The following is a 12469-nucleotide window of genomic DNA, read 5'->3' on the forward strand; positions in this document are numbered from 1 at the left end:
GCAAGTAGATAAATAGGTACTGCTGTGGCGGGAAGGTAAACGGTGTTTCCGTGCACTGCTCTGGTTCGCCAGAAGCGGCTTAGACCTGCTGGCCACATGACCCGGAAGCTGTACGCCGGCTCCCTCGGCCAATAAAGCGAGATGAGCACCGCAACCCCAGAGTCGGTCACGACTGGACCTAATGGTCAGGGGCCCCTTTACCTTTACTTTATCAATGTTTTATATTTAGAGTTTCCTTTCCTGGATTTTTGTATATTCCTGTCTTTTCTGCTATAAAGGTTCAACTCAATTTTTATTTAATAAATTTTCTTAAGACCTCTATGAGCATCACAAACAATAGATTTTGTGTGTATTTGTATATAGACCTCTACTTTTACTTACCCAGAATTTTTTCAACAGGTGCAAGAAAAGGAACCTTAAAACTCATGAAGGCACACCTCAAAAAAATGAGCGAGGGGGGAAAGAACGAACAATGGAGTCCTTAATTAAATCAAAAATCCTTTAATAATTATTAGCTAGAAAGTCATAATTAATGCTGAAAGGGTAAATTGATTAAATACGTCATTTAAATCTGAAAAAGCCACTTTTATTGCAAAATAGCATTATATATTATAAGCTTATTTGTTGAGAAATGAGTCCCATAGAAAGATTTCAATATAGTATATCAAAATGCTTGAAGAGTATTCATCACAATGGCCTTTATATACAGTTTTCTGCTGTTTCGTGATACAACCACAGTTAAGTTCGTCTGTAAAGGAAAACGTTTCTTTACAAAATAATCCCACAGGTCCAGAACAACAGCGAAAACAACAAAAAAAGGTTGAAAAAACCAAGTTTGGTCACTTGACATAAGATATCCAACCACATCCCTTTCGACAGCCCGGTTCCATTTCCATTTTAAACAAAATAATAATAAGCGACATCTTAAAATCAGTGCATTAAAAAGTGTGTCCAATAATCAAACATTCATTTGACACGACAAGAAGGAAGCAATACTCGTTTTAGAGGGTTTCGGAAACAGGGAGGTCCGAGGAATACTCCAAAGAGATGCCAATCTGACGGGCAAGATCCGCTGCTGCAGTAGGAAACTGAGAGGGGGCTTCTGGGTAAAGGAGTAAAACCAGAAAAAAATGGACCGCCCCCCTTACCACGCCCTGGGAAATCTGGATGCTGGTTCTTTAACGTGGAAGCAAAGCAGTACTTTGCACATGGGAAAGCGTTAATGGCACAGAGGGATAAGCAGCAATAAATACAGAAAGTGTAATACAGAGGTAGGGTGGGGAGCATTTTCCATTCTGAGGATCACCTTCCTTTCCAGACCTTCTGGGGTCAAAAGTGGGCAGAGCACTGTACAAGCAGACGAGTTTCTACGCATGGCTCACCCAACTCTCTCTTCGGCAAGGAGCGCAAGAGGCATCCGTCTCAAGAGTTCAAGGACATACAGTGGTACCTCGGGTTAAGTACTTAATTCGTTCCGGAGGTCCGTTCTTAACCTGAAACTGTTCTTAACCTGAAGCACCACTTTAGCTAATGGGGCCTCCTGCCGCTGCCGCCAGAGCACGATTTCTGTTCTTATCCTGAAGCAAAGTTCTTAACCTGAAGCACTATTTCTGGGTTAGCAGAGTCTGTAACCTGAAGCGTATGTAACCCGAAGCGTATGTAACCCGAGGTACCACTGTATTTCAGCCAGGCAAAAGCACCCAAGGGTGGGATAGAGCAGGGCAGGATTAAGAGTAGAGTGGACGCTCGGGTTGCGAACATGATCTGTGCGGGATGCATGTCCGCAAACCGCGTCGTGTCTGTACACGCGCAGGTTGCGATTCAGTGCGTCTGCGCATGCGCAAAGTGCGATTTAGCACTTCTGCGCATGCGCGACCGCCGAACCCCGGAAGTAACCCGTTCCGGTACTTCCGGGTTTTGGTGGTCCACAACCCGAAAAAACGCAACCTGAAGTGTCTGTAACCCGAGGTATGACTGTACAGCCTGGGGAAAATTCAGGGAACCAGGTACAGAGGACCAGCTCCCCGAAACCCAAGGATCCCCACTCCTGGCGCAACGGGACAGATAAAACAGGCAGAGATCCCACGGAGCAGAGTCGGAGGTGTGGAAAGGAAAGTTGAGCCGAGGAAGCGGAAACTGGAAAAGCTCAGGAACCAGGGATTTGCTCAGCAAAATTGGGAGAGAAGGCAGTTTAGGTGAGCCTGCACTGAACCCCTTCAGCCTTCAAGCGAGGAGGTTGCATAGCTGAAATGGTTCTCCGCGGATAAATTAATTCTCCACGCAGAAGCCTGAAGTGGTGCAGAGCAGAAGCAGGTTTGCTACCTCACCTAAAGATCATGTGCGGAAGGTTTCTGCATTTCATGCGCGTCTGATATGTGCACCACTACCGCCTTGCTGTGAACATCCATGGCACGTTTTGAACCCAAGCTGCCTCCCCCTGCTCCTTCCAACGCCCCACTTTCAGCTTCCGCTAAGAAGAGTCACTGGCAAATATTTTACTGCCGTTGCCAGAATAAACTGCAGGCCAAACCGCCTGGTTTGTGAAGACGGGCCGACTGCATCCCTGATTCTCCCCCGGGCAGAATGGGAAGACGCTTCGCTAAGGAGCACATACAGTTGTGCAAACTTCTCAGAAGTTAAGGAGGGCTTTTATTTAATACTGTTGGGTATTCAAGTACCAACATTGTCCCAATCTTCAATTGCTTAGCTGTACGTTCAGCCGCTCATCAGATCAGATGCTCAGATTCAGTATGTGGCGGTATCCCATGTTCCTTCCTCAGATGATCCACATTGTCATTATGACTGAGAAAAGGCTATTTTTTTTAAAAAAGAGCAGAATACAATCTGTGTGCCTCACAGGGATGCCGTCAGATATTGTGACACAACGCCTGGTCTTTGGAAACAGGGGGTCACCCAAAAAATATCCCTGCAGCAACATCTACTGTCATTGCCAAATCAAACATTACACCACAAACAAGTCTTGAGATATGGGGAATGTTCCTCTTGATTTCTTTTTAATGACTAGACTGGGCAGCTAATCCAGGTTGGCAAATAAACGGGCAACGTTCACCGTCCCACTTTCCTCCACACAAAACTATTTCAACGGTTTGTGGCACTGAAAGAAGTTCCGCAAGTTCCCGCTGTTGGGTTCACCTGGGGAGAAGATTCAGATCTTTCACAGGTGAGACCGTACACAGCTAGAGAGAGCAGAACTAGATTGTTTCAAGGCAGGCACCCCCAAACCTGGCCCTCTAGCTGTTTTGGAACTACAGTTCCCATCATCCCTGACCAATGGGATGATGGGAGTTGCAGTCCCAAAACTGCTGGAGGGCCGAGTTTGGGGATGGCCAAGTTAGGGGCAAAGACCTTGCTCCTTGCAGATGTGAATTGTTTCCCCTCGTTAGGGGTCCAACCCCAGCCTTTGGCTCCATATTGGATATAGTCTTAAGATACATTCCAGCTGGGGTGGAGATTGTAGCTCATCGCCTCCTGGCTGCAGGTCACAGGGAGTGATTTCTTTTTTAAAAAACGGGCCCTCTGGTTGGGAAGATACAATCATAGTAAATACAACCTTTAAATTCCGGGCTCCACATTTTAGCTGGCAGCATCTCAGGGGCAAAGTGCACACAGCATTTATAGGCTTCCTAATGTTGTGCGTCTCTTTCTTGTTGCAGCAAACAGTGTGTGGCAGGGAAGAGCATCAACAAGACTCAGAATAAGGCTTTAACTCCCCACCCCAAAAAAGCAGAGTTTCAACACACAAAGAGCAGGAGGGGCGGATTTTCTAGGGACACCACACATAATTCCGCTTTTATTTTATCCATGCCATTTATCTTCCTTCTGGGGGAAGGCAGCCTAGGTTTCCCCCTGATAAGAGACAAACTCCCAAGCATTCACACACAACTTTCAGTATTGCACAGGTTCAGTAAAGCCAAGAAGGGATTTCAGAGGCACACAGTCTTTAGCAGGGGTAGCCAACGTGGAGCCCACGTAGACACAGATCCCCGACCGTTGCGGCTGTGTTAGGAGTCAAATGTCCATGCTCCATGTTGGCTACCCCCGGTCTGAAAATATTACATTCTTTTCTTCCGGCGGCGGTTTTTAGAATACATTTGGACCAAGCATTGCTCTTTTCGACTACATAAAGTGAAGAAGATGCCCTAGCCGCGCCAGATTTTGCTACAGGAGATGCAAACAGGTGTGCTAAGACGACTCACTTTAAACAGGCCCCTTTCCTTAGCTAGCAGAGCTCTATTGCGGCCCCTGCAAATTTTACACCCCTAAAAGGCTTACTTTAAGAGGCATTTGCCCCAGTTAAAAGTTCTTTGCCAAGTCCGTACTTCTACTGAAGGGAGACGTGCCTCCAGTCTCAATTATGCGTTTGGGACACATGGCGGTACAGGGGGGAAAAACTGCCTTAGAAACTTTAACAGCTTCCAAAGTGCTAAGGTGGTTACCAGTCCAAATTGGAGCCCCGTATAGTAGCTAGGCTAGGGGTTTAGCTTGGAAGACTTCTAGGGCTGATGGTATACGTTTGCCACCCTTTGTATGAAAAAATATCAGATTTAGGGCCACTAACTGACGGCTGATTCAGGACTTTAAAATGTGCTTTATATTAAATTTCTATTTCTGTGTAAACTGTAATGTTTTGCTGTTGCTATGGCCATTGGCTAATGCAAATTAAGTTTTGTTTTATTTATTTATTTGTCCCCAGCCACTCTGGTGGGCTCTGAGCACATCTCCTGAAAGAGGATTGGCCCCAATAGTGACTCCCATAAAACCAGGAATATTTCTTTGACGGGCTTTTTAAAAAAATAAAATAAAATTGGGAGCAGCTGAATCCAGTCACTCCAATCACATCCAAATGGGGAGATGGGGTAGAGCCCTCCAACGAAGGGTGGCTGGGAAGGAGGCAGGGCCATGCAATAGCTCCGGGTGTTTTTATTTCTTGATGCCAGGAGTTTGCCCACGGCACCTGCCCGCTCCAGGGCATCACCACGGAAACAGCACCTGGAATGTCTTGCTCTGGTATAAAAAGCGTTAACAGCTACGGCACGTTGTGGTGGGCGGTAGGCAAGTTATGGAATTTCTCTGCAGAGAGCTCTGAATGGCACCTACACAACTCTCCCTCTGTGCTGGGCTTTGCCCTCCCTGCGTGGGCAAAACATTGGCCGCTCTCAAAGCAGCTGAGCCAGCCCTGTTTCTCTGCACAGCAAAGAGCGAGAGACACGCTGGGATTTCTTACTGTTTACCGCGTAACCGCTTATCACGCTGCTACAAAACAGCTCCAAATCAGGAGCCCGCAATTTCGACTCGCTCTCAGAAACATGCCAAATATGAGTAAGGTTGAGAGGGAAACCGCAGGACGAAGAAGTCTGGATGGGCAGCTGCACGGCAGAAAAATGTGACTTGGCAGACTCTTCACTTTCTTCATTCACCCACTATTTGGTGCGGAATTGGTACTCCTAAAGCAAGCTGCAAGCCTTCATGATCTTGGCTATAATTATTATTACTATCTGTGATTCCAAGATACCTAGAACTGCGGGGAAACAGCATAGGCCAGGCATGGGCAAACTCGGCCCTCCAGATGTTTCGGGACTACAATTCCCATCATCTCTGACCGCTGGTCCTGTTAGCTAGGGATGATGGGAGTTGTAGTCCCAAAACATCTGGGGGGGCGAGTTTGCCCATGCCTGGCATAGGCAGTGTTTGCAACATGTGCTTTTTGGGGTGGGAGTAGCATGGTCAATTGGGTGGATTTGTACAGGACGTATGCAAAAGAGTTCAATCCCTAGCATCTCCAGGCAGGACTGGGAAACAAGATCTTGCCTGAATCCTGGAAAGCAGCTACCAGTCAGTGTAGACAATACAGAACTAGATAGGGATCCCGCAATCTAGGCTGAGCACAAGGCAGGTGCCTATGCCCCTACAAGCAATGTGCTAGGACAGGGTGGGAGATGGGTTTTTGGGCTGATGGGGTTTGGGCCCGAGAGAGGCAAATGCCATTGGCTACTGACAGCCTGGAGACTTGAGACTCACGAGGCCACATTGCACATCACTGATCTGTAACCGAATACAAGGATGAGATACCAAACATGATTCGCAGGCTGGCCAATTCACATAAGAGCCAAAAGAAAGCCAGAGGGAAGTCAACCATGAGCAGTGTTGGAAACTCAGGTGCATAAGCCAGGAGCCAAGTGGCTGCTTAAACCAGTCGCTAAAACGGAATGCCTAGATGCCATTTTTGGGACCAGGAGGCTAAAAAAATATATATCGTATTTTTCAATGCGGCTTTTTGTTTTCTGAAATTCGTTCTGATTCTGTGGATATAAAATAGCGGGTAGGATTCTACAGGGTGTGTTGCTAGCGTGTGAAAACAGTCCAGCTCCAAGGATCCCCAGCCATGCGCCTCCAGAAGGGGGAGACGTTAGGAGCCATCCTGGCTGTGGGCATCTGAACTTGGTCACTAGAGGTCAATAGGTAAAGGTAAAGGGACCCCTGACCATGAGGTCCAGTCGTGGCCGACTCTGGGGTTGCGGCTCTCATCTCGCTTTATTGGCCGAGGGAGCCGGCGAACAGCTTCCGGGTCATGTGGCCAGCAGGACTAAGCCGCTTCTGGTGAACCAGAGCAGTGCACGGAAACGCCGTTTACCCTCCCGCCGGAGTGGTACCTATTTATCTACTTGCACTTTGATGTGCTTTCGAACTGCTAGGTTGGCAGGAGCAGGAACCAAGCAACGGGAGCTCACTCCGTCGCGGGGATTCAAACCGCTGACCTTCTGATCGGCAAGTCCTAGGCTCTGTGGTTTAACCCACAGCGCCACCCGCGTCCCTAGAGGCCGATAGCCAGGTGTAAAATGCACCTGGCAAATTTCAAACACGAATCAATGCCCTTCCTCAGACTTCAGGGAAAATGATCTTGTGAATGCAGTCCTTTGCAGCAGAGCAGGGGTGGGCAACCTTTTTGGCCCCTGACTCCCATTTCCCCCACCCCCCACAGGCCAACGCTGTCAGTCAGCTGGGACCATGCACCTGTCAATCATCTGATGTCATAAGAGCATCAGGTGTCTGACAGGTGGTTGTAGCGTTTGCCTGTCAGCCAGCTTGCAGGGTTGAGGGGGAGATAGCAATGAGCGGCTTATGCATGGGGAGTTCAATCTAAGAAGCAGTGACCCCTAATCTCAACCGCGTGGGAACTCTTATTGCATGAGCACAAGGTGTGGGTGGAAAAATGCACTTTTGCGATTCTTCCCCTTTTAAGTGGCTGGAAAACTCAGGAAGGCAGCAAATATTCCAAACGAAGAGAAGCAAAAGCAGAGCAAAAAAATAGCATGAGTGTTTGTTCTGGGTGTCCTGGCTAGGAATAGCCTGTGCCTTTTTTCTTAAGGGGTGTGGAGGTTTCGGGTACCAGTGCCATTCAGGAGCTTCTTAAACAAACTGAGCTGCCTCATTAGCTCAAGAGAGGCTGCTGACTTTAGCCAAAGCACAAAGGAGCTCAAAGCATGCAGGGAAGAAAAGCAATGCAACAAAACCACATTTCCTTCACCATCCGGCAGAATCCGCCAGAAGCCGAACAGCCCAATTCTTAGCTCCTCACAGTGTAAGAAGCACCCAAGGCAAAAATCCCTGCTCAACATTCAGGGATGTCTAACAAATTGGCAAAACACATGCACACCCCCATCAGCTTTCAGGTAGCATAACTGTCGAATTAGGTATACGTCTCTTTTTAACAACCTCTGAAGCAACAGTCAAGAAAAGCGCAGCTGGCCAATTGACACTTTTCTTCGTTTCAGGAAGGCACAATCCTAACTTTCTTACTACGTTTTTATTCTGTCCATCCTCCAAGGAGATCAGGGTGGCATACCGAATATTCTCAAAACAACCCTGTGAGGGAGGTTAGGCTGAGAGATAAGAGACTCAAAAGATGTCACGTGCGCATCTGAACAGTTGTGCATGGATTTTGTACTCCGGAAGGCAGGCAGGTATGAATTAAATTTGTTTGGGAACGAGAAGCGGCGATTGGTTACCTCCAGGTAACTATTTAGGACTGCCATGAAAGTCCAGCTTCACAGTTCACATCTCCAATTGGTCGGAGGGCGAGAGCTAAGGCAGGTTTGTTCCTTTGGCCTACAATTATCCCATGGCGAGGGAGTGGTTTTCGAAGGGGTGGTTCTCCTACTCTGGTTCAAAACATTTTGCAGCTGCACAGTGATCAGAGAAATGTGTCCCAGCATCCTCTACTGTTCCACAAGGGATCCTGGGTCACACCTCTCTAGCTAATACTGTTTCATTGGTTCCACAAGTAACCACTGGGGTGGACGAATTCTGTTTATGGTGCGAGTATCACTGACTTAACAGCAAATTTCACAAGCCTTTTGCACGTGGAAAGACACTCCCCCATCAAATTAAAATCCCACTGTCTGTAAAGGAAACAGGACATATCACTCAATTAAGAGAATAACACTCCTACCCCAGCTCCCCTTATCGTGTGCAAATTGCTAAAGAAACCATTTTTTGGAAAGCCAGAGTAAATCCCCAGACTGTTCGGATGTACCAGCAGACATAGAGAGTGCGCCCGGGAACACAGAGACCCCTTATAAAGATCAAATAGATGGTCTTGTCTGTTCTTGTCTAGCTCCAATGATGCTCAGACGCGTTAGGTTTTCACCCACAAATGAAAATTCTGGCCAGCCACATGAAAACCTCTGTAACCCACCGGCAAGAACAGAAAGCACACTTGCTTTCTGTGAGCAGCACAATCTGCCAGCCCAGCAGCTCCAAAAGTATTGTATACAGAAATCCCACGCCCTCATTTTGATACCTGAAGCACAGAAAAACCTCTAAACGTGGCTTCTGTAGATAGGCTGGCTCTTGTTTCTACAGATTCTCTGCAGCTCCAGAGGGAAGGGAAGGGGGATATTCCTTTGCAAGAACGTTCAACACGCCAGTCCAAGTGGTTTATTGTAGACTCTCCTGATGCATCTGGGGTAAGTTGTCTCTTCAGCATTGGTCAAATGTCCTCGTCATTGCTTCTTCGCAGATTCTTGCTTATTGGTCGATTCTACTAAGAGAACAGGCCAAATCCCAAAGAGAAACTATTGAAAGGAAGGGAGAAAAGGGGTTCTTAAGACTGCTGGGCCGAAACATAGAAACACAACACACATACCTCCCTGGAGATTGCCAACTGATCAGACAAAATGTTCTGGTTTTTGCTCCTGTCCATTTAAAAGCAGCTTGATCTGTAGAGGCCAGGGGGTTTTCATAGCACGCAAGCAAGCAGATCGTCACTTGCTAATGTCCACAGACCAAGCTGCTGTTAAAAGACACAGGAGCCAGGGAATGAACATGATTAGTAAATAGTAATTCCAGTTTACGCAGTGTTTATACACAAGAGCATCCGGGTGACTCTCTCTTCTGAAAAACTTTTATTGGTTTAATAAGCAAAAAAAGATGGAGAGCTGTCATACTGTACATGTCTGATACTCTGATACTGAGTCGAACCCTTGGTCCATTTAGCTCAGTATAGTCAACACTGACAGCAGCTTTCTAGGGTCCCAGGCAGGTAGTCTCTCCCAAGCCTACCTAGAGATGCCCGCAAGGACTGAACCTGGGACCTTCTGAATGTATATGCACAAGGCAGATACTCTCCCACTGAGCCGTGGCATCTCCTGGACTCAGGGCACAAGCAACCAGGAATTTTAGCCGGCTTGGGAAAGATGTTAACCTTCACGTTAGAAGAGGCAATTCACGTGGCCTGGAGATAGGCGCAAGAGCAGCCGTTATGGGCAGAGAAGCGTTCTCACTGCTGCAATCCTGGGATCCCAAACCCTAGCACTGGGAGAAAGCCATTTAGGGACCTCTTGTCGTCAGAACAAAGGCACCTTTGTTAAGGCAGGAGGGGAGACGGGCCTGGCCCCAGCCATCAGCCCAAGGAGGAGTGCAGTTGCTGAAGGAAGTTTGCCTCCCTACCAGAAACTGAATGCTCTACTCCAACTGCTTCAGGGACTGCGGAGGGCGGCACCCTGTGGCCCCATTTGCCAGCTGGGGGTGCATGGACTTCTGGGTTTTTAATATTAGTGCAAGCACCTCCATGGCACTACAAAAAACGGTTGCATTTAGGCAACCCTACCCAGACACATCATTATAACATGTACACCTGTTTTTCACACTGTTGATTTTCTTTGCATTTTGACGATGTTATTATGTTATTCCGGCATTGCAAGAATGACTTTTGGGGTCCCTTCCAACTCTATACTTCTTTGTCTGCTGCTTTTAAAGTCTGTTTTTAATTCCTACGTTTGCTTAGAATTTTATACCGCCTTATGCTTTCTTTAAGAGTACCTGCTATACAAACCTTGTTAAGAAAATTAATATGTACATGAAAAGTAGTGCAGTTATTCGATCAAAAGGCACCTTCAAAAATGACATTTACTTTATTATATTTTTATGCATTTCACAAGGCCAGAGCGGGTTACAACATCAAGGGTAATACAAGGAAACAGCAACAACAGTCATCACCCATCTAAAAGCAAACCAGTTAAATCACTAAACAGAAAATTCCTTAACAGCCTAAACAAAACAGCAAAGCGAGAAAGCAAGACAATCCTTTATCTCTACCCAGTGACACGAAGCTTTAAAATGCTGTAGTGCTGCATGCTGGAGACGCTGCCCCACTCCCCTTGACCCCTCCGTCTGTCCAAGCAAATGACTTGGCAAGGACTTCCAAAGCTTAGCTCTTCCTCCTTCTGTTTGCCCTAGAAAGCACTGAGCATTCTGCGAAAGTGAAGCAAGTTCTTAGCAGCGGGGCTGTCTCTTGGAAGCTTTTCCAACTGTGGCACTGGGCAAACCTATTTTAAAGTACCGTATTTTTTGCTCTATAAGACGCACCAGACCACAAGACGCACCTAGTTTTTGGAGGAGGAAAACAAGAAAAAAAATATTCTGAATCCCAGAAGCCAGAACAGCAAGAGGGATCGCTGCGCAGTGAAAGCAGCAATCCCTCTTGCTGTTCTGGCTTCTGGGATAGCTGTGCAGCCTGCATTCGCTCTATAAGACGCACACACATTTCTCCTTTTTAGGAGGGAAAAAGTGAGTCTTATAGAGCAAAAAATACGGTATTTGGAAAGGTTCCCGCTTGGATGCCTGCCTTGTGTGTGAGTTCAGTGCTGCATTTTCAAGTGGAAGATTTTCAAGACAATTAGGCATGTCCCAACAATAGGGACGGGAGAAAGCGACAACCACCCCATTGAGACTTAGCAATATTATCGCCCGGAGTGTGTCCTTGTTGCCTCCACACACGAAAAAAGGGTGCAAACTGTTTCATTACGGTTGTGGGACACGTCGTTCTGGTGGTTCAGAACAATGTTTCAGAACAATGTTCAAAACAGCCATGTTCTGATGGGTTTTTTAAAGAGGCTTGTGCCTTAGGCCCCAAGAGAAACCCTCAAGGCAAGCGAGGCGTCCAATCTTGTATACAAGTTTGGATCCAAAAGCTGACAGAATATGCCGAATTAGACGGTCTATCGGAAAAAATAAAGAATAAATCAAAACAGGAATTTGTCTCAAAATGGGAGGTTTTCAAAGAATATTCGAAACATAAATATAGTAGTTTAAATTCTGTTGCAGCATTCGAGGAACTTCAGGCATACTTGCAAGGTAGATGTAAGAAATTAGATATATTAAGAAAAAGTTTAATTATGGCAAAAGTGTTTATTGGCAATAAGTAATATAAAATCGAAATATGGAATAGACAGGAGGTTGGGTCTTTAGTGTTAAGACCAATTTATGTTTCATTGTTCGTTAAGAAAATTATGTGTCTATGGTTATTCCTGTGTGTAATTTGGTATTTGTGTTTTTTCTTTTTTTTCTTCTTGCTGTATCAATAAAATAAAAAAAAAAGGCAAGCGAGGCGTCAAGTTAATCATGTGAATGCAAGCAACATGCTTGGGGTTTGTTTTTTTATGTAAATAGGAAGCAAGAGCAGTGTAGGGGTTGGTGTTTAACATTCTCTCCCCCCCATTGAGGTTCCAACAAAATTAAATCTCTGAAACTGGAACTTTTGTTTCAAGGGAAGCCAATGTGCTGCTGCCCAGTAGAGGCACTGAAATGCAAGCAGCAGCTTCTGAGAGACTTCAGAATCACTTGCACCATGGTAAATTTGAGATGCTCTTGGAGTCCTGTCGCTAATGGCTCCGGCGAACAGAACCAAGGGAGCTGGGAGTCCCACATCTAGAGAGCCTAACATCTGGCTTAGAGTTTGGGATAAATGCACACATGCAAAAACAGAGATGCTATTCAAGTGATTGTGCATTGATTAGTTACGCTTGCTAAGAAAACGAATCGTTCTGAAGTCAAAGATTGCCCCTTGTTCTATGCTGACACACGCAGGGCCCCTTGTGAAGGGGGAGCAGGGAGGGTACTCTCTGCAAAACAGCCAGCTGCCACGAAGGATTTGCAAGACGTTAAGGTG

The 12469-nt window shown here is 46.4% G+C and overlaps 1 protein-coding gene and 1 long non-coding RNA gene across 2 annotated transcripts in view; both read right to left on the bottom strand.

Moving 5' to 3' along the window:
• Window positions 1-485: 485 nt before the first annotated feature.
• Window positions 486-12469, bottom strand: part of LOC310705448 — a 91351-nt gene continuing 79367 nt past the window's right edge. Inside the window, exon 2 of the long non-coding RNA XR_014525293.1 lies at window positions 486-1566. This is a non-coding gene — a long non-coding RNA (uncharacterized lncRNA). The remainder of the gene's footprint in view (window positions 1567-12469) is intronic.
• Window positions 486-12469, bottom strand: part of ACER3 (alkaline ceramidase 3) — a 58339-nt gene continuing 46355 nt past the window's right edge. Inside the window, exon 11 of the mRNA XM_083499979.1 lies at window positions 486-9095. Coding sequence (XP_083356105.1) covers window positions 9024-9095 — 72 coding nt within the window. The 3' untranslated portion in view covers window positions 486-9023. The remainder of the gene's footprint in view (window positions 9096-12469) is intronic.

The sequence above is a fragment of the Podarcis liolepis genome, assembly GCF_965112155.1.
Source record: "Podarcis liolepis genome assembly, chromosome: 4".
NCBI lineage: Eukaryota > Metazoa > Chordata > Lepidosauria > Squamata > Lacertidae > Podarcis > Podarcis liolepis.